This window comes from Arachis hypogaea, chromosome 9 (genome assembly GCF_003086295.3).
Source record: "Arachis hypogaea cultivar Tifrunner chromosome 9, arahy.Tifrunner.gnm2.J5K5, whole genome shotgun sequence".
Lineage (NCBI taxonomy): Eukaryota > Viridiplantae > Streptophyta > Magnoliopsida > Fabales > Fabaceae > Arachis > Arachis hypogaea.
Genome location: NC_092044.1, coordinates 106,568,210 through 106,590,697, shown reverse-complemented (window position 1 = coordinate 106,590,697; position 22,488 = coordinate 106,568,210). Strand labels below are relative to the sequence as shown.

Genomic DNA, 22,488 nt, shown 5'->3' with positions numbered 1-22,488 from the left:
CAAATATAATAAATTTAATTATCAAAAAATTTGAAATGTTACAGTTGGGTTATGGTAAGTTTAGAACTAGTAGAGAGAGAAAAAACCAGAGCTCTATATTTTATTCTTAAGGGAGTTTTTTAAAATTTTATTTAAATGGACGAGAACAGCAAACAGCAGAATGAAAAACAAAGGTGAGGGATAGAATTAGAATTTTTATTTTTTATATTTGCTTTTATTTTTGAATTTTAATTATTTTTTATGTTTAATAATTAATTTTTTTAATCAACATTTAAAATTTAATTATTAGTAAAATTATATATTAATTTTATAAAAAAATATAAAATAATATATATTATTTTTAAAAATAAATCATTTAATCTTTAATTTTTTTATAAAAAATAATTAATTAACACAAATAATATTTTAAAAAATAAAATTTTAAAATAAAATAAAATTATCTTAAAGATTTTAACATTTTAAAATAATTTTTTTAGTTACAAAAATTTTTATATTTTGTGACAAACAAATAACTTATTACAAATAATATTGAATATTTTGATAAATTAATTTTTTATTATAAAATAATTGAAATTTTTGAAACACATAGATATTTTGTTACAAAATATTTTAAACTTTTGCAACTTCATCTTTTGTTACAAAATATTTTAAAATTTTGCAACAAAACACTGGTTCGTTACAAAAACCACTATAATTTGTAACAAAAAAAATTAAGTCGTTACAAAATATTAAAACGTTTTGTAACAAATTATATTGTTGTTACAAAATATTATTATTATGTAACGATTACTAATTTTTGTTACAAAAAAAATAATTTTTTGTACCAATTTTAAATTTGTTACAAAATTTTTGTTACAAATGTTCCATTTTTTTGTAGTGACAAGTAACCTTTCCTTCACCGAATTTTGTGGTTTTTTCTGATAATAGAAAATAAGTCTAAGTAAAAGGTTGTGAATAATAATTTTTTGTACAATCTGAGTTGTCCATCTTTAATTTCTTTCTCAATTTGAATCGTAAATTTTTTTTTTATGAAGTGGAGGCCTAAAGGCCCAACAAAAACACAAAACTAGCTAATCCAAATCCTAAAGAAAACCACTCCTCTACTATCACCATTCAAGAAAGGGGCAAGAAAAAAGGGAGGGGTTGAAGCGGTGTATTTCCACCGACTCCGAGCATATTTAGCCAAAGTATCTGCAGTAAAATTCGCCTCTTGAAGCACATGGTAGATGACACAATTAACCATTCTTGATTGAAGGTTCTTTATTGCATGGATTAGGGCCGAGCTACCATGGAAGGAGTTGGACAACGCACGCAAAGTCAGACTTAACCTTCACCCTATCAATTTCCAAATCAATCACCAATTGGAGGCCATTGTAGACAGCCCAGAACTCAACGTCTGTTATGATAACATTTTCTATCTTCATCATGAATCAGCAATAACAGTACCATTAGTGACGATTTTGCCTTGCACAATAATAAAAATAAACCATGATTCAAGATTTCATATAAATTCAGATTCCACCTAAAATATGTGTATTACACCATTGTTTTTAGAAAGTTCAGTAATTTTATGACCAAAATGGGAAGATTACAAAGGACATGACTATAATGTCGTTTACATCACTCTCCACTACAAGAAAGTCATTGGATACTGTCGGATTTATCGGCGAATTTATCAAAAAATAATTTGTCGGTAATCTATTATCATTAGATTTAACGGCAGAATAAATCTAACGGTATAAACCTTGCCATAAATTTCTCGATATATCCAACAGTAATAACTTATTTGCAAATAATTAAATTAATAACTATCGACGGCCCATAAATCCATGGATAAACTAAAATTTATTTTTAAAAATACTAACAATTAAGTAATTTATTATCCACAACATCAATCATAAATTATCATAAATTAAGTCAATATAATAGTCAAATCAAACACCAATTTATATCAATAAAACTTTCATTTTCAACAATCCCATAATCATTACAGCAATTTATGATGCAAATACATAACATTACTAGAGCAAATAGAAATTATATGTAGATCCTATTGATTTATCTAAATTTGTAGTATCTCACCCTATAAATGTTTAAAAGGAACTAATACTAAAGTCATTGGGAGCAAGAGAATTTTTATATAGGAAATTCAACATTCCAATCATAATATGGACAAGACGACAAAAGAAAACAATCTCTCAAAAATGGAACCTGACATCTGAAAGCATATCATAAAAATTCTTCATAGTTCGAATTCGAAGAGAAAGAGAAAGCAAATAGTTTAATTCTAATCTCAACAAATTATAAAATAAACAATATTTGAAAATCATTGAGCATGGCCAAATGGATAAATGCATTATGTTTATGATATATGCACATAATTGATCACTCTAGCTTATTATGATAATTCAATATTTTCTTGTATTGTAACTTCTTTATCTAGAAAACAATCTAACAAAAAAGAATGAAAATGGATTTTGTAAGCATGCAATTTCAGAATAGGATACATATTTCAAAAGTACATTTAATATAATATTCAATCTTAAACCTTGAGTATAATATAAATGAGTGGTAAATTATGCAGGAACTCCAAAGTATAAAATTGACTAGAAATAGTTCTGATAACATTAAAATTGATCTACAGATTCTTTGAATTAGAAAGGCAATGGCAAATTGATAGCTACAAGGGTGAATCAGCATTACATATTTGCAATATAAGTAAAACTTACCTGTATATCATCGACAAAGATACCATCAATTCTTCCTTCTTTTGAAAGGAAAGAAACAAATGTCAGGGAGTAAGTATTGCCTAATTAAACATTATTTTTAAGTAGCTATTCTTTTAACAAAGTTAAATTCACACCTTCAAATTTAAAACACAAATGTTGGATTGCCTAATAAATTCAAAAAGGGATACGTAAAAAAGGAAACCATCCAATTTAAAAGTGTGATGTTATAAATCAACAGACAGTGTTATTTTATCCAAGCCATAGACGAAAACAATTTTAGATTTATGAAACCAATTCTTTTTTCTTTTAATTCTCATAATATCGACAAAATATAAAATTGTTGCCATATTCATAAATCTCAAACAAAAACAATTCACCAAAAGCAACAAGATCATACCTTTGGGACAACTGTGGAAGAAGGGCAAAATAGACACTTATCAAGAACTAAAACAATAATATGAACAGTAAGCAGGAGCGTTAGTGACATAACTAGCAGCAACAGCCAACGAACAGAATTTCTGACGAGAAGAAATAACAGAGACGTGCAACAACAATACAAACAAAGGCTTAACAAAACAGAGCTTCTGGTAAGAAGCATACACAATGGGTTTATGTTTTCACTTTGTGCCACTAGGTTTTTTTAAAAATAAATTGCAAAAAAATAATAGGGAGAGGGAGGAGGACAACCTACCTGGAGAGAGGAAGGAGGCAGCTCCGACGACAAAAGGGAACAGTGGCGGCGGCGATAGAGCGACTAACGTGATGCAAGGAGCACCAACCGAGTCCACGCTGTTTTTGGATGCTGTTGGTGGTAGCCAATGCAAGCGGGAGAGAGAGAGAGAGAGAGAGAGAGAGAGAGAGAGAGAGAGAGAGAGAGAGAGAGAGAGAGAGAGAGAGAGAGAGAGAGAGAGAGAGTTTGAATTATGGAGAATTGGATAACTCCGACGGTAACACTTTGCGAGTGAGCAAAACACAGTGTTCTACTAATTAGGGTTACCATCCAATTATTACCAGCGTGACATTCTGGTAGTAAGGGTGTTACATTGAGGGCATTCAATCACACCCAGCTTAATTCCCAAGTATCCAGAAGCAGAGTCCATGACCCAAATTAGATCTAATAGCTTAAGCAAGGTTTTCTATAAAATTATTTCCAAAGTTCTTGTTCACAGAATGCACACTACAAGAAAAACGCTGAGAACCATTGGCTTTACTGTCGAATTTAGTGTCGACGATTACCGGAGAATTAAGCGGCGAGTTTTGCGTCAGATGTAAGGTAGCTTAGATTTTTCGAAATTGTTTATTGTCGGATTTTACATTCTGACGCTAAATCCGACGGTGATTAATGACGCAAAATATGATTTTGTTGGCGCCCTAGTTACCGGAAAATTTACCGTCGAATTTTGCCGACGATAAATCAATTTAATAAAATGTTGTGTTTCACCAATTTACCATCGAATTAAGCCGACGGTAAATCCAACAGTAAACTGGTTTAAAATTCAAGCGTGAACCATTCCTCTCTCTCTCCACCATCGGAGGAGGTGTTGCTGGCATCGCCGTCAGCTGCCGAAGCCTCTGGTGCCACCGTCGTTGGACGTTGTCGTCACTGGAGCTGTCGCTCACCACTGGGGAGGTTGGGAATGTTGCCGCTGTTCTTGGTGGCCACTGCCATTGGTGTCGCCGTCACTATTAGTACCACCATTGCTTCAGCCTCTTGCAACCACCATCAAAGATAAGTTTAGCATAGTTTTTTAATTTTATTAAGATTTTTATGTGAGTTTAGGATTTTTTGTTAAATAATTTTATTAAGATTTGGTATAGTTTTTTTATTGTTTTTCAGACTTTTTTGTGACTTTAGGGTTTTGTTTGGTATTTTTCAAATTGTTGATTAAATTATGGTAATGGAATTTGTGGTTAGGATTTGGTTTGTGGTTTTAGTTTTCTCGGATTTTTTTTTTGTGAGTATAGGATTTTGTTATTCTACTTTATTATCAAATTATTAATTAAAATAGGGTAATGCAGTTTGTGATTAGGATTTTTTACGTTAATTTAACGTAAATAGAAATTATAACTAAGTTAATATAGGTTAATTAGGGTGAGATTAACAGTGTTCGACTTTGTGTAATTTGCTGAATTATTTAGTTTCACCTTGCGTGAGTTTAATAAGTTTTTTTTTCTTATTAGGACGGTGCTATTTCTTTAAGATTAATTAGATTTTGCTTCTTTCGTATTCTGTGCATCCGTGTTTCAGGTAGGTTTTCTATTTCTAACTATAATTATTTGTTTAAGTTTTATATTCGACTTACTTTTCCTAGGATAGCGTTTTAGGACGAAAGTGGGAGAAAGTCGAATAGAGGTGCCTTTTTGAAACCCTTCTTTGTTGAAAAATTGTGGAGTTAAGGGGTTACGCACTAGAACTATTAGGATTTGATATGTTATTGAATTTGTGTTTGTTCTAATATGTGCTTGCAGTTGTTTCCTTTGTGAAAATTGTTATATTTGTTTGATGCATGTCTCTAAATTAAGGAAAAATTCTGCCGAAATTTCGTGCGATTTGTTTTAAAACTTGTTTGGTTCGTAGAAGATTATAATTAAGAGTATGCTCTACCTAAAGTTGTAAAAACTTTAACAATTTTGTCTTGTTCGTCAAATTTTAGGGTGTGTGATTCAAAATGATTCTAAATCATCGTCTATCGATGTATGATAGAGATATCGGTGGAGGGGGATTAAAACTTGAATTCTTTGAGGGGGTTGACGCTTTTGTTGAGCATGTGTTCAGCATAAAACAGTTTAGATCTGAATGGATAGCTAGGTGTCAATGTGAAAAGTGTTGTCTGACTAAGTAGTTAAGATCTGCGGATATAACACTTCACATTTACTGTAACGGATTCAAGGATAGGTTTTAGATGTTGACAGAGCACGGAAAAGTGGACGAATAGGAAATTAACAGGTATGACTTGAATTTCAATAGGTCCGTCGATTAACAAGGATTTGAGTGAAAAGAGAAATAAACATGGAAGACATCACTTGGGAGGGTAACCAGGAGAAATACAACAAGATAGTATATGATGCAATAAGTGTTACGAAGCAGGAAGAGGCTGAAAAAGAGCCTAACTCAAAGGCAAAAATATTTTATCATCTGTTAGAATCTATTGTGAGACCATTGTTTGAAGGAAGCGTTCATTCGGAGTTGTTTGCATGTGTTAGAATAATGACGATTAAGTTGGAGTCAAATCATACGCAATAGTCTTTTGATAAGTGGGTCACCTTTTGCACCGATCTGGTACTTGTCGGGATCTATGACATCCCCCGAAATCACAACAAAGCAAAGAAGTTAGTTTTAAAACTGGATATAAATTCTTTGAAAATTGATTGTTGTTTGAATGGGTGTATGCTGTATTACTAGGGGATGCAGACCTAACAGAATACAAATTCTATAAATCACCGAGATTTCAAGTTGAGAGAGAACAGATTAGTAAACACTAGTTAAAGAGAGTTCCAATGAAATGGAAGCACTACTTGCCCTTGATCCCTATTTTGAAACGATTGTATGTATCGATGAGTTCGACCCCTTACATGACCTGTCATAGTAACAACAAGAGAGATAATGGAATCATAACGCACCCGTCAAATGGAGAAGCCTAGAAGTATTTTGATCGGATCCATTCTACATTTGTGAGCGAACCGAAAAATGTTAGACTAACTTTGTACTCAGATGGATTCACACCGAATTTCAATTTTGTTATCGCGTACTCTTATTGGCCTATAGTCATGACACCGTATAACATGAGTCCCGAAATGTGGATAAAAGATCCGTACATGTTTCTAAGTTGCATCATACCTGATCCCAGCAATCTGAAGACTAAAATGAATTTTTTTTGTAGCCATTGGTAGATGAGTTAAAAGACCTGTAGATCCAAGGTGTCGAATATTTTCTCTAACTTACCATTTTTCTCTCTCTTTTTATGGTAAAAATGTGATTAATTTTTGCTTAATGATTGTCTTAAATTAAATGATGAAGTCTAACCTAATTAATATGATAAATGGGTGTTGGAAAATCAGAGGAGAATGAACTGAGAATAAGAAAGAAGGGGCATGATTTCGAAAAAATACAGTCAGCCTCATAATGACGTGTTTATTCGCAGTTAATCGCGATTAGTTACTCGTAATTAAAAACACAGCAGAGAGGGGTGAGAGGCTGAGAAGGAGGGACAAGTTACTTGGGTGGCAAATAATTGGATTCGGGGTCTCTACGAGTCGTTTATAGAATAATAGTCAGAAATTCAGTTTAGGTAATTTTTACCGTGCGATAAAATAATTAATGACTAAAATTTATTCTTAAAGAAGTAAATCATGAATGGACGACTAATATAAATCTTGTGACATAATTATCTAAGTAGAAATTATTTTTATCACTTTCGAAATTTTTTATTATTAGAGTTTTTTTGTGAATACAAAACTGTCTCTAAAAATATTTTTTTTTTTTTGGCTCAAAAAATTTTTATTGAAAAAAATAAGTCACTAGTAAACTAATATTTAATATTGACTAGTCAAATTTAACTTAAAAAAATTAATTATTTTTATAAAGTCAAATTTAACCTTATAATTTGTTTATTTAATTTTTATTTTTTTAAAAAATCTTTGTGCCTGTCTCACTATTTTTTGTTGGGCCGTGATTCTAAAAGTACGAAATAAATTTAAAAATTACCAAAAAACATTATTTACCGAAAATCGAATTCTTACGTCGGTGGATTTCTTAGCTTCTACAGCATCAATGGAGTGTTCTACTAATCAATCCCCAAGTTCCACCTCTAGCGGCTTAAAACATTCTTAATACCAGAAGGAATCTAGGAATAGACAAATGAATTTGGTGCAAAGAAAAAGATGGTACTTACTTTGTTAATTCTGGATACCGAGTTGCTTTTGGCTTCTTCCATCCACTGATTGGTTTTCTCTCAAAAGTCTTGAAGCAGAAAACATTATGGAGATCAATATGGTTAATTAAAGCCCCAGCCAAGACCAAGCTTTTTGTGTGGCAAGCTATCCATGAAGGTATTCCTGTAAACTTGCGACTTCATAATAGATTCTCTAATTTCTCTACCAATTGTCCTAGATGCAGAATAGAACCAGAATTAATTGTTTGTTGCTTAATAAATTGCCCCCAATCACCCAAAGTAGTATGGCAAGAACTTAATTGAACTCACCTTCTTTGGAAGTTAAGTCTCTGGCGATGGTGGCAATAGAAATGGCGAGAAGAGCAACCCTAGATGATAGTGATAACGGTGATAATAGTAATAGCAGTGAAAAATAAGTCAAAATTTATCTTATTTAATATTTATTAATTTATTTGACTGATTTTAACTAAATTTTTTTAGTTATCAAACATTTCCGTTTCTTTGTTGGAGATGTTCCTTTTTCTCTTTCTTTCTTTCTATGTTACTCTGTTTCCTCTTCTATAAATGTTGATGTAATAAATTTGGTATTTACTACTACTTTTATTAGTTGTCCAAGTTGAACCTATTATTTTCCTTTGGAAATCAATACAATTTCTTATAAACGTTATCCAAATGTAAACTTGTTCTCCTCTTCTGTTGCTTTTGCTTTTTATTTATTTATTTATTTATTTATTTTTTTTTTGGTCTGGACCCTACCCAACTTTCTAAAAAGGAATCATCCACTTTATGAAGGAGTCTATAATATTAGTGTTTTTTTGTATTTGTATGTACTAAATATTTGAAATAAGTATCAATACTATTTTCAACGTATTAGTCTTATGTGTTTCGAATATCTTGAAAATAAGTCAATATTGTCATATTATTAGTTCAAAAAATTGGAATTAACATTTTTTAACTAATATTCAATCAACTCTGTTCTTAATTCTACCAATCTTTTTCTTCCCTGCTACCCGATTATTGACTTATAAAAGAACATTTAAAATTTTTATTTATTGATTGTTGGTCGCAAAAGTTATTCTTTAATTAAACTGCCAACAATAAATGTGAGAAAGAAATATAAATAACAGAAAATATGGAATGTTTCTAATAAAAATGCTAGAGGAATATAAAAAATTAGTTACTAAATTAATAATTTTTTATATATTTATATTTGCTTCACATATTTTTAACTCATTAAATTATTAGTAAGTAATATTATCCTCTGTATAATTTTTTGGGGCTACGTTTGTTTATTCTTCTCAAATATTTTTTACAAGTTCAGGAAATTGTCTCCCATATATACATTTAATTTATAATTATTTATTAGTTATCAACGCTATACACTTATTTTGGTTTTATTTTTATTTAAAAAGACCCTTATTTATCTCAAAGATTGTTTTATCATCTCTTTACTAATTACCAATCATTGCATTGTCTTTTAATTTGCACCACTTCGTATTCAAAAACCTCCCTATAAATATAATTAATAATTCTTCATATATAGTTCCATCATTCCATAACCATTTCAAGAACTAGAAAGATGGAAGGAGAAGAAACCGACAACATTTCTTCATTACCCGAAGCGCTTCTCCTCAACATTCTTTCCTCGCTTCCTTTCAAAGAAGCAGCGAAAACATGTATCCTCTCCAAGAAGTGGTTGAAGATGTGGCAATCTACCAACACAGTGAAGAACAACCAACTCGAATGCAAGGACGTAGAAGCTTATGGAGCCGTTGAAGTACCGCAAAGGAAGGCTTTCAAGAACTTCATCAAGATCTGGATTACATTGCACAAACGCCACCATCTCCACGATAAATTCACCCTCAGGGTTTCTCCTCCTTCGAACTGCGGTGACATCGTTGGAGCCTACGTCAATTTCGCCGTAGAGGACGGCGTGAAAGATTTGGAACTCGATTTCGCGGAATCGCAGTTGGAGGACGAACATCCTGAAGAGAATATCCACGATGCGGTTGAATTTCCGAGAAGCCTTTATGAGAACAAGAAACTGCAGCAGAAGCTCGAGAGTTTGAAACTGCACTCGTGCAGTTTCGCGCCTGGAAATTTCGCGAATTTTGTGGCACTGAAAGATGTCACTCTTGCAAGGATTCCGTTGGAATTGGAATCGATTAGGACGCTGTTATCGACGTGCGAGTGGATGGAGAGTTTGAGCCTGAAGAACTGTTGGGATATTGAATCCTTTGATATAGAGAAATTGGAACTGAAAAAGTTGGTGATTGATAGGTGCATATTTCGAATGGATTATATCGGTTTTGAGGCGCCAAATTTGAAGGTTTTCAAGTACTGTGGTTCGGAGCCGCCGTTGTCTGAAGTGAAGGTGGTAGCTGGCACCATAGAGGAGGCAGATCTTGATTTAAGCCCCATGGATGAGTTCGATGAATGTGGCAACGAACTTCAGAATTTTCTTCAAGATTTCTTTGTGGTCAATGTTCTTACAGTTTGCAGCGTGATTCTTCAGGTACTTCGTATATGTTTGTTATTGCAACGGTTTCTTTGGTTTTGAGAATAGTAATAGTTAGATATGGTAGACTGTACGTAAGACTATATTTCAGTACTAGATTACTAGCTTTATATTTAAGTATATATACTAATATAGATAAATGAATCAATATATTTATGTTTAATGATATGCTAGATGTATATCAATATAGTAGATATATTAAAATGCATAATTAAGTGAGTCATACAGGAGGTTAAATAAGAAATGTAAAAATTAGTTTGTTTTACTGATGTATTAGTATTATTTAAAAATATTTCGTATACGTTAAAAATAAATTACTAAATAAGTTATTATATTATTTAATTTAATTTTAATGTGTATTTTATATTTTAGTATATATTTTATATTAATAATTGGTTTGGTGAAATTTTTTTTTTTTTTTACATATAATAAGATATTGTTAATACGGAATTAAATTTTATACATTAACCAAAACGTTTTATGTGATTTTATTAATTTGTTAATGAATGAAAGGTGATTCCTTCGGGAGATGAACCGGTGAAGCTACCAGGGGATTTGAGGGTGAGACACTTGAAGATGAAAATCCAAATGCATCCCCAAGAATTTTGCGGATTCCTTTGGTTTCTCAACAGTTGTCCTAGCTTGACCAAAGTTACAATAGACCTTGACCGCTGCAATATCCTTTCCGTGAGTCAATTCAAGTCAAATGCTTTTCATTTTAATTATAGGATTTAGCTATTTTGAAAAGCACGTTTTATAAATATAATAATAACATTTTTTTAATTTCTGATCTTTTCAATTTATTGTAATTTTTCAATATTTTTAAAATATTCTGTTAGGACACATATTAACAACAAACAAGATTCTTAATTATATGTAAAACATGAATAATAATAATAATAATAATAATAATAATAATAATAATAATAATAATAATTTTTTGTGTTAGCAGGAATATGAAGCCCCTTATGTTGTGGATCTTAAGGACAGGAAGAGTTTGCCAGTGCCAACTTGCTTCAGAAGCAGCCTCAGGGAAGTGGAAATGAATGGGTTTATAGGAACAAGCAGCCAACTCTATGCATGCTCCTATTTCATCAGAGCTGCTTCAATTTTGACGAAGCTCAGCATTTGTTTTTTGAATAACAAGAATGATGACCCTCACACGGTGGAGCTGCGTCGTATTTTAGAATCTCAATTGCTCCGCATTCCAAAGGCTTCAAGTGATTTGGCCATAATAATTCGTTGACTGTTATTATGGTTGGGAGAAAACTCTTTGTTAATAGATAATAGAGATGCAGAGTTGTTATATATGGTTAAGGAGTGCACTGATAAAGATGTCTGCACAGTAATTTTTCCCCCCAAATAAACTACTGATGAACTCTAGATGTATCTATCCTATGAAATTTTAATATAATATTTGGTGGTTTGATTAGTAATGCAACATTATTATTGAATAACATTATTATTGAATAGTTAGTTTCACAAAATTACTTGATCTTACAAATTTAATATATAATTAAATATATTTTTTTGAAGATGCAGACACTATTTGAGAGAAAAAGTATTTAAGGATGCACCTTAATTATATTTGACAGTAAAAAAAATTAATTTGAATGTATTATTAATATAAAGTAATTTATACATCATCCAATTATTAATTCTAAATAAAAAAGATAATATATATATATATATATATGAAGAAATTCGTCCACCCCCAATATATTTTATAGTTTCTCCCATAAAAAACTTAAGATACCAATTCTATTTGTAATGAAAAAACTTTCGATTGAGGTATTCTCTCTTTTACCCCGAAAAATATTGATTGAATCGTCAAAAATCTGGAGCGTGAAGTGTAATGAAATTCAATTAGATCGATCTTTTAGTCTTTTAGGGGTATCCAAAGTAGTATTCTCAATTTTAAATTATTTATGATTGGCTTGAAAAATGAAGTATCCAGGCTCTGTTTAGACAAACCCAATTGAATAATATACCAAGGATTACTACTTCTAGCATGTCATATATGTGAAAAAAGAAATACAGAATTAGGGGGTGCGTAACAAAAGGAAAAAGATGTGGTATTGCAGTATTTGTCCTATATGTGCAAATAAGAATTGGACATATTTTTACTCAAAGTAGAACAAAAATCTAAAAGAAAAGAATTGAATAAGCCCATTCAGAAACAAGAAAATTACATTGTGATTTAATTTTATTTAGATTCGATCTCGATGAAAACAATACATTAATAAGGAGTTAGTTCAAAAAGTTAAATACATTCTATATGTATGGATAAAAGAAGGACTCGAAGGTCCTCTTTATTGAAAAAAAAAATTGTAAGAAAAAGACATTTTTCCTTCGTTAGAAATTCTAAAAAGTCCATTCTAAAAAAGAGTCATAAAGTAATAAAAAAGGGGTTGAAATATATGCATTAATTTATTTTTGCGATCTTTTGTGAACCGTATGCATCAAAAGATGCATGTACGGCTCTTAAAGGATAAAATCTTATCCTAATCAATCGACTTTATAGAGAAAGACTCCTTTTTTTGGCCAAGAGGTTGATAGTGAAATATCGAATCAACTTATTGGCCTTATAATATATCTTAGTATGGAGGACGAGAACAAAGATTTGTATCTGTTTATAAATTCTCCGGACGGATGGGTAATACTCGAAATAGCAATTTATGATACTATGCAATTTGTACAACCCGCTGTACAGACAGTATGCATGGGATTAGCTGCTTCAATGGGATCTTTTTTTTGGCAGGAGGAGAAATTACCAAACGTCTAGCATTCCCTCACGCTTGGCGCCAATGAGTCCTTTAAAAAAAAAAGAAGACTATGCCTTCGCCAAATAAATGTTAAATAATAATAGCATGGCACTTCGAGTTCGATATTAATTTTTTTTCAAAAACTATTTGATTCTGTATCGAAGGAGTAGTATGAAAAAAAACCGTAGTTACCATTTCATATTATCTATCGGAAGCCTATTTCAGTGTCACAAACTGTTTAGTTTTTGGTTTTTATATCGGAAAGGTTTAAACAATATTTATGTTATGCAAGAATATATATTCTAACTATTTGAAAAAAAAAAGACGCTTTGGGATTGCTGAAGAATAGACGAAATAATAAAGCAATGGAACCATCATAGTATTTTATAAATACTTCAAACAAAAAAGGAAGGATGATTATTGGATCATTTACTGATGCTGATCTGGGTCTGATAGACCTAGTATATGTTCTATTTCTTTGATGGAAGGTCTAAATCAATTCCATAGAAAAGCCGTATGTAGGGGTGGCAATATGTACCCTACCCGCGGGTACTCAATCCGATCCCACCCGATCGGATAGGGTTGTCAACCCGATCCGCAGTGGGTAGGGTAGGGTGCGGGTAGAGTTCTCGTGCGGGTAGGGTAGGGTGCGGGTTGAGCATCAACCCTACCTGACCAACCCGCACTCTATATATGTCTATGTTATATACTTATATAAAAATATATTTTAAGTGGATGTTGAACCAAAAACCTCTCACTAAATGCAAAAGATCCTTAACCACTAAAAGAAAATCATTAATTGATAATTTAATATTTTTTTTACATAAAAATCAGTTCTATTTTGAATTATCATCAAGTTATATAATGATAGTGTATATTTTCTGTAACACACGGGTAGGGTTGGATACCCGCGGGTTAAGAGCGGGTAGGGTTAGGGTTGAGATATTCTCAACCCGCGGGTAGGGTAGGGTTGAGTTTATATAAAAATTTCAACCCGCGGATAGGGTTAGGATTGGATCCAAACCCTACCCTACTCTACCCATTGCCACCCCTAACCGTATGCAATCCGCAAAAGATGCCTGTACGGTTGTTCGATTCTATCTTTTTCCTCTCTCTCGCTTATCGTGCGACAGAGAGAAAACCAGTATTTTGTTATATCATTAGGGTAATGATCCATTAACCCGCTAGTTCTTTTTATAAAGCACAAATAGGAGAATTTATTCTAGAAGCAGAAGAACTACTAAAGCTACGCAAAACTATCACAAGAGTTTATGTACAAAGAACGCGCAAACCTGTATCACTTGTATTCAAAGACATGGAAAGGGATGCTTTTATGTCAGCAGCAGAAGCTCAAGCCCACGAAATTGTTGATCTTGTTGCGGTTGCGAATTAGCAGCAATGATTCCGTGCAAACGCACGATTTCTTTTTCTTTTTATTTATCTAATCTTCTTATTATCTTATCGGATTTCTTATAACTTATAATTTTTATATAAAAAATTTCTATTAATTAGTTTATAACTGATTTTTAAACATCGGGTTAAGATTGATCTAAACAAACTCAGTATGTATACGACTCACCATGCCAACTATGAAACAACTTATTAGAAACACAAGACAGCCAATCTGAAATGTCACAAAATTCTCCGCTCTTCGGGGATGTCCTCAGCGCCGAGGAACTTGTACTAGGGTGTATGTGTGACTTGTTCAGATCATAAACTAAGACAAAAAAGGAAAAAAGATTTTTTAGTATCAATGTATCAATTAAGATAGTGAATGGAGCTCTTCCCTTCACTATCTTAACTGAAAAAAATTTATAAAATTTAGAAATGGATAATAAAAAAATGATATCTATATATATTCTTTTATTGTGTATCAAATTTACGGTTTTTTGGTTGGTAGAAATTCAATCACCTCAATTTACAATTTAAATGAGACAAATTTTTCCATTGGTAGCAAATGCTTACCTATTAAGCAGGGAAAATTGTTTATTTTCAATAAATAGCAGAAAAATTATACTTTTATTTTTCTTTTTGAAAGAACGGACTACAAGGGTCAGCTACCCAGCTAATATGCATACTTAAATACCATTACTTTATAGCTAGATTTCATTGTGAAAGACCTATTTTACTGGATATTTCATGGGTAGAGCCAAAGAGTGTGAATTGTACAAGTTAATAATATGAATGAAATCCGGAAAGGGGCTCCGGTGTATAGAGAGGATCTCACCATTTAAAAAGTAATCATAGAAACGATGGAATCCACCATTTCTTTATATATTTCTATTTTATTTACTATATTTTTTCTCAAATTCAATACACTTTCATATGGATAGGTTAAACGCTTTTAAATAAAAAGCAAAAAATGGTGGTCAGGAAGGTTATAGTAAGCAAAGCCATTGAAATTCTTAATTTATACATTGGAAGAATCTATTTTTGTTATTAATAGACTGGACAGGAAAAAAGAATAACTGAAAAAAAATCAAATTGTTATTCATCAAAGTATCATTTACTCAATGACCAAAATTAAACGAGGATATATAGCTTGAAAACATAGGACAAAAATTCGTTTATTTACATCAAACTTTCGGGGAGTTCATTCAAGACTTATTCAAATTGTTAATCAACAGAAAATCAAAGCGTTGGTTTCGGCTAATAGAGATAGAGATAAAAAAAAAGAGGGTTTCGCGGTTTGTGTATCCATCGAATAAATGCAATAATTGGTAAGAATAAAAAAAATAATACAATAGGTATAGTAATTTATTGTATAATATGTATAAGGACAATTACTTCTTAATCGTAAAATAGTAGCACAAATGGGTATCTTAAAGGGAAATTGCCTTCTTATGATTGCCAATGAAATCATAACATAAAATAAAAATTCTCCCAAGAATGAACTCCAGAAAGGTAGTAGAGTAGGGATTTGTACGATAAAATAGAATTCATATAATAAAATCATCAAAATGAATAAGCACGACTCAATAAAAAAAGATTGAATCTTTATTATAGATTATCTTTTTTCTTACAAGACAACAATCAAAATTTGATTGTCATAGTTTTTGTTTTCGAACAAAACATCAATCCACATTTGATTTATGTTTCAATTCCAATTTGAATTCACTTGAACAATAACTCTAATTTTTTTTAACTGGTAGTAGTAGTTCTAGCGGTTGACTCAATTTTTTCAAATTTTTTTTCATTATTAAGAATTTTTTTTCATTATTAAGAAAGGGTAACGAAGATAAAATACGAGCTTGTCTTATAACAATTGTAATTAATCGTTGTTGTTTTAAGGTCAATCTATTCACCCATCTAGATAATATTTTTCCTTATTTACTAATAAATCGACTAATTAAACTCACGTTTTTTATAATCAATTCGATCCCTCGATTGGATCGGGGGCAAACGCCTACGAAAAAATCATTTGAGTTTAAGAAAGAGTCACTTAGATTTATCCATAATTTGTTTATTCCTATCCCGAGAATTCTATTTCTTAACAAAAGAAATTTTTTTTATGTATACTTATACAATGAAATTTATTTTATCTATTATGTTATATATAATCTAAATTAGATTATATATAAATTAGAAAATGCATCTATATAAATATTAGAATATGTATCATTCTTCATATTCTTTGTTTGGCAAGGTGACACAGAAATAATCCTTTTTTCTAATTCTTATCTCTGCTTTCTATTTCTTTATCTCTGCATGAATCGTATGTTTGCAATAACAAGAATAGAATTTTCTTAATTCTAATCGACTGGGCGTATTGTGTCGATTCTTTTGAGTAATATATCTGGAAATATCCGTCGATTCCTTATTAACACTCTTTTGAGCACAATAGGCACTACAAGAAACATCATTAAAATCGACGGCCAAATCGACAACTAAGCCGTCAATAATATTAAAATTTTATGGCAAAATGGACGGCGAAGGTGGTTGCTATTAACTATTAAGCTTGTTGATTTTTCAAAATTCTAATAAAATCGATGGCTTGCCTAGCCGTCGATAATAATTTAATAAAATCGATAGCGTTTTTGTCTATAATAAGAGTTTGAGAATTTTACCTTCTTATTAAAATCGACAACGTTGCCGTCGATATTATTATATAAAATCGATGCCATTTTTATCGATATTTGATTCAATAAAATCGACAATATTTTCGTTTATAATATACTTAATAAAATTGACAACTCCGCCGTTAATATTTGATTCAAATAAAATCGACACAATTGCCGTCGATTTAATTATTTAGATACCGACAAATTATGTGTCTATATTTTATTTTTTTGTCTATTTTAAACTTAAAAAGCGACAAGTCTACCGTCGATTTTAATAGTTATATGTTTTAATTATTTTTTTCTATTTAAAAAATACTAAACAATTAATGTAAATAAACTTTTAAATATAGAAATAAAATAGTAAACAATTAATATAAATAAACTTTTTAAATATAACAAAATATCAAACAAAATAGTAAACAAGACAAAATAGTAATAGTCTTTTAAATAGTATAAAAGAGTAAACAATGAATAAATAATCCTCTAACATAAAGACTCAAAATAAAATAAGTAACTAAACTTAGATTTATATTTGTTTAAATTGCAATTCACTAATAATACAAAATATTCAAAACACAAAATATTCAAAACAGAACCAAAAAAAAGGAGGAGTTTGATTATGATTATAATTATGCGTGCAGCGTGCATATCACTAGTAACTTACATATACATTAACTAATTAATTAATCAGAAATGAATGGTGGTGGGTTTTGTTGATTATGATGATGACTGGGAAGCAAAGCCATGAGCTTCTTCTTGAGCTTGGTGTTCCAATAGTTCTTTATATCATTGTCAGTCCTTTCTGGCAACTGTGCTGCTATAATTGACCATCTGCAAATTCAAAAAACTATCTAATTGTGGAGGGAGATAGGGCTATAGCTAGATCTAATAGATACATGCATGTGCAACTCAAAGAAGGCAAAGATCTCTTTTCATTTTACCTCTTTTAGATACATGGATATGATGGACAATATAACTATATACCTGCTTCCAATATTAGCATAAAGACTGCAGATTATTCTGTCTTCCTCGTCGGAGAATTCACCATGCTTAATGTTAGGCCTCAAATAGTTAAGCCATCTCAATCTACAACTTTTTCCACACCTTTTTAGACCTACATATAAAAAATAAACCATCTTAATTATGTAGCTAGCTAGGGACAAAAAAGGTTCATGTATGTTATTATTATCAGCTTTGTGAGGAAGAGCGATCCAGTTTCCACCAGTTCCATGCTTGTCTATGTATGTTATTATTAATCAACAAATGCACGACCCTTTTTTTGCTCTATTCTCAGCTGCCACAAAACTTAGCATAAGATTCATTGGTTCTGCTATACTTAAACAAAGAGAAGGTTATTAATTACCATTGGTACCTGGTCATTCTCCAATAATGCTCTCCAATTTTGCATCTCAACAAGTGCCTTTGCTGAACCGTAGTATAGAGCTATCCGGTAATTCAAATCTCCAAGCCATATAATTTGACTGAAAAATGAATCAAAATCAAAATTACAAGAGTGTGTGGAAAGTGGAAACAGAAACGCTTTTTATGTTCATTCTGCATAATAAGATTCATCCTTACTAAGTACCACTAACTACATCAGTTAGTATCTGCTATTGCATCCAATGATGAACCATTACTATAGAAAATACCTGTGAAGAAAATAAAATAAGCATGAGATGATGAATACTTGGATACATGCAAGCAAATACACATGATTATGCAATCCTTCTAGAGTAAATAACACAGAGCAAATCGTATTTACAAAGTCTAATTAATCATTCAGTGCAGTATCCAACCTCATAATTCAAGCAGCCAGCCTCACGCAACGACAATTCAGCGTCTTTGATATTTCCTGCATCCAGCCTTCCTTGAAGTTGTCCATCCTGGCCAGAACGGCCGCTGCCCGTCGTGGCTAAATAATAGTCCTTGGTGGCAAGAGAATCCGATGACGAAAGAACTGCCATCTCATCCATGCCTCCTCGTCTCAACTGCTCCCCTGAGCACAGGCACTGCATCATGTTCTTCAAACTCCTCCTCTTCTTCCTCCTCCCCTGCCTATTTCCATTTCTCATGCTTTCTCAACTCACCCAATAACTTCCCACAAGCCACAACCGTTGAACCATTTCCTATTCAAATGAAACCACATATCAAATTCAAATGAAATCACAAAATCATCACCGAAAACAACAAAAAACTGTTTCCATTTCCTATTCAATTAAACATTTAAACTAAATTAGTTTTCCGAAAAAAAAAAACAAAAGAAAACCGGAAATCTCAGCAATATGTTCAGGAAAATCATATCAAAATCACACGATCCGAAATTGAAAAGTGATAAGAATCAAACGAATTCAACGGAAAAATAAGTAACGTCACGAAACTGAAGCGAAATCTCAGCAATATAAGAATTTTTATATTCTTAATTATATTATATATTATTATATATTATATAATATGAATAAATAGCCAAATTGGTCCCCGAAAGATAACTCGATCTCCAAATTGGTATCCGTAAGAAAAAGATAATAAAAATTGTCCGCGAAAAATTTAAAATTGGTAACGTTAGTCCTTCCGTCCAATGTTTGAGTAACGGCGTGAATAGATGCTGACCTGGCCGTTAGTGTGACACCTTAGCAAGACCTTAAACGACATCATTTTAGCAGCTCCCCATTACAACGTTTTCAGCAACATCTTAAACGGCGTCGTTTTCTTTGCTCCCCATTACAACGCTTGGGTTTTCATCCCTGTTTCCTTACACACGTCTCGAGTTACATCCTTCTTCTGAGAAGAAAAAACCTATGTAATCCCTTCCTCCTAGTTGTTTCCTCCAGGTAGACGATGCTTTGAACGGCCACTACCAGGCTTAACCGATGACGACATTGTGCTGGAGTTGTAGGTGACCGGTTTGCGACGACGTTGGTCTACCGAAAAGGACACTCCATCGCCTTGCGTGAGAGGTAGGTTAGCTTTCTTTTGTTATTTTGTGAGAGTGATTAATGTTTTATCTCCTGATCAATGTGTTTGTATTATCGTTGGAAATTCGTTGTTACTGTTTGTAATGTTAGGGTTTAGGAGAATGTGTTCAGGCTTAGGGCTTTGGTGATGATCCATGAATGAATTAGCCTGTTTTTGGATTCATAAGAACAATGTTTTTGTTTTGTGTAGCTGCATGTGTGTGTTTTAGATTCATTTTGATTGTTGATGTTGAATATGGTTTGCCTGTTGATGAAAAAAATTCCATCAGTTGTGTGTGTTGTTGCTTTGGTTTCAGATGGATGGTCCCCCTATGACCTTTGTATTTCACCATGGTGGAAAGTTCCAAACAGATGAATCGGGCTATGTGTGTTATAAACTAGATAATACTGAAGTATTAATGGGTCTAGATTCAGATACTCTAGACATTTTTTTGTGAAGGGATACTATAAGGAGCTGGGATATGCTGAGATGAACAATTGCTTGTGAAAAGTGCCTGGAACGCTGTTGGATAATGGCTTGAAGAGGCTAGAAACTGACGCTGATCTGTTGGCAATGGTTAAGGATTGCAGGAGGAATCATCACCTCATAAACATCTATTTTGAGCATGTAGTGTCTAAGCCACACATAGTTGACTGCATGAGCGAGGATGATGATGATGTACTATGTTTGCCAACCATCCCTGAAGAAGCAGAGAACCTGAACAAGGACCAGAATGATGCAATGTCCCAAGATTATTGTAAGACAACAAAGAAATCACATCAGTAAAAAAGAGCCAAAACTCAGCCACACCTAAAGCCACTCCTCAGCCCACTCCTCAGCCCACTCTTAAGCCCACTACTCTGCCCAAACCTAAGCCAACTCCTCAGCCCACTCTGCAGCTCACACCTAAGCCCACTCCTCAGCCCACCCCTCAATCCAGACGTACTCCCACACCTAAGCCCACACCTAAGCCCACTTGAAAACCCAAAATTAAGCCCATGCAAAAGCCCATTGAGCAGCCCAAACCTTAGAGTAAACCCGAGGCTGCTAAAGTCTCTGGCAAGGCTACAGCATCTGATAAGATCAACAAGAAGGTGAAAGCCACAACCAGTACAAGATCTGGAAGGCAAGTGAAGGCAACTGTAGTTGATAATGATAGTGACTCTCATGATTCGTATGAGAGTGCTGAAGACAGCTTGTACAAGCCACTAAAAGTTGCAGGAGATTCTTTAAACAGTAGTGACAGTGACAGTGGAGTTGATGGAGTAGAGTCTTCTAGGGCCAAGAAAGTAGATCACAGAGAGAAGCATAGGCCTGCTACTGACAGAACAAGAGACAAAGTTATTGAAACTGATGACTCTATCTATGAGGATATAGAATCTGATGAATGCTCTGATGGAGGTATTTCATAATTAATTGTGTATGAGTTATTAAATTTGCTAGTTTAGGGTTTCTGTGTCAATTAATTTTTTTTTGGTATTATTATTTTGTGTTATTTTCATGTAATTTCAGAGTCAGATGATGAACTTTTGTAGGAAGAATCATCAGATAAAGATGAATGGAAATCAGAAGATTCTACCCAGGAGTTAGACTCTGACGATGAAGGGCCAGCTGTGTATCCACATTATAATGACAAGGCCAAATTTGGTGATCTGAAGTTTAGGTAAGTATGGTTTTCAAATCCAAGCAACATTTTATGGCTGCCACTAAAGATTATACTATACAGTGCGGTAGGAATATAAGGTTCTGTAAGAATGACAAGGTTAGGGTCAGGGCTGTTTGTAAGTGTGAAGACTGTCCATGGGTAGTATATTGTAGACACAACCCAGTGATAATTTCTGGCAGATAAAAATAGTAGTTGACAATCATACTTGTGCAAGAAAGCGAAAAAACAGAGCTACTACATTGGAATGGATTGTGAATAAGTTATACCTAAAACTTAGGAAGAACCCTAAGATGAAGCATAGGGAGGTGTATGAGTGGTTTGTTAGGAAGTGCAACGTGAAGCTGAATAGTTCATGCATTACTAGAGCTCTTAAGGCATCTAGGAAGATAGTTCAAGGGGATGAGATTGCACAATACGGGTTGATATGGGATTATGCAAATGAATTACTAACTGCCAACCCAGGTTCCACCGTTCAGGTTGATGTGATTCCCATCACTGATAATCCACCTCAGTTTGAGAGGTTTTATGTCTGTCTAGATGCTTGTAAGAAGGGTTTCAAGGCAGGTTGTAGGCCACTGATAGGATTAGATGGGGCATTCCTGAAAACATTACATGGAGGACAGCTTCTCACTGCATGCGGACAGGATGCAAACAATCACATTTTTGTGATTGCATATGTAATTGTTGATGTTGAGAACAAAGAGAACTGGAAATGGTTCTTGGAGCTACTCCTCTTAGACCTGGGAGATTATGAGGCAAAGAACTTGTGTTTCATTTCAGACATGCAAAAGGTGAGGACCAATTTGGTTTGCGGTTTGATTTTTAAGGACTTTTTTGATTTAATGATGATTCTCTGAGGACTAGAATTACTACGAATCTTATCGGGTTTGACTGTCTGTGCAGGG

The 22,488-nt window shown here is 32.7% G+C and overlaps 2 protein-coding genes and 1 long non-coding RNA gene across 4 annotated transcripts; 1 reads left to right on the top strand and 2 right to left on the bottom strand.

Moving 5' to 3' along the window:
• Positions 1-1,924: 1,924 nt before the first annotated feature.
• LOC114924479 (uncharacterized) lies at positions 1,925-8,195 on the bottom strand. The gene is made up of 2 exons (XR_003811813.2): positions 7,931-8,195; positions 1,925-7,835 (listed from the first exon to the last, which is right to left on the bottom strand). It is a non-coding gene; the product is annotated as an uncharacterized lncRNA (long non-coding RNA).
• LOC112711529 (putative F-box/LRR-repeat protein At5g54820) lies at positions 7,370-11,575 on the top strand. 2 transcript variants are annotated; one of them, XM_025764206.3, is made up of 5 exons: positions 7,437-7,613; positions 7,689-7,778; positions 9,165-10,136; positions 10,653-10,826; positions 11,092-11,575. In XM_025764206.3, the coding sequence occupies exons 2-5, from the start codon at positions 7,773-7,775 to the stop codon at positions 11,383-11,385; spliced, it is 1,446 nt and encodes a 481-aa protein (XP_025619991.1). In that variant the 5' UTR covers positions 7,437-7,613; positions 7,689-7,772; the 3' UTR covers positions 11,386-11,575. The 2 variants fall into 2 exon arrangements, with proteins under 2 accessions (XP_025619990.1, XP_025619991.1); XM_025764205.3 differs by having other exon boundaries at positions 7,370-7,778.
• Positions 11,576-17,467: 5,892 nt separating this feature from the next.
• On the bottom strand, positions 17,468-19,037 carry LOC112711527 (transcription factor MYB80). The gene is made up of 4 exons (XM_072202138.1): positions 18,788-19,037; positions 18,329-18,337; positions 17,950-18,079; positions 17,468-17,796 (listed from the first exon to the last, which is right to left on the bottom strand). The coding sequence occupies exons 1-4, from the start codon at positions 19,035-19,037 to the stop codon at positions 17,649-17,651; spliced, it is 537 nt and encodes a 178-aa protein (XP_072058239.1). The 3' UTR covers positions 17,468-17,648.
• Between the last annotated feature and the right edge of the window lie 3,451 nt (positions 19,038-22,488).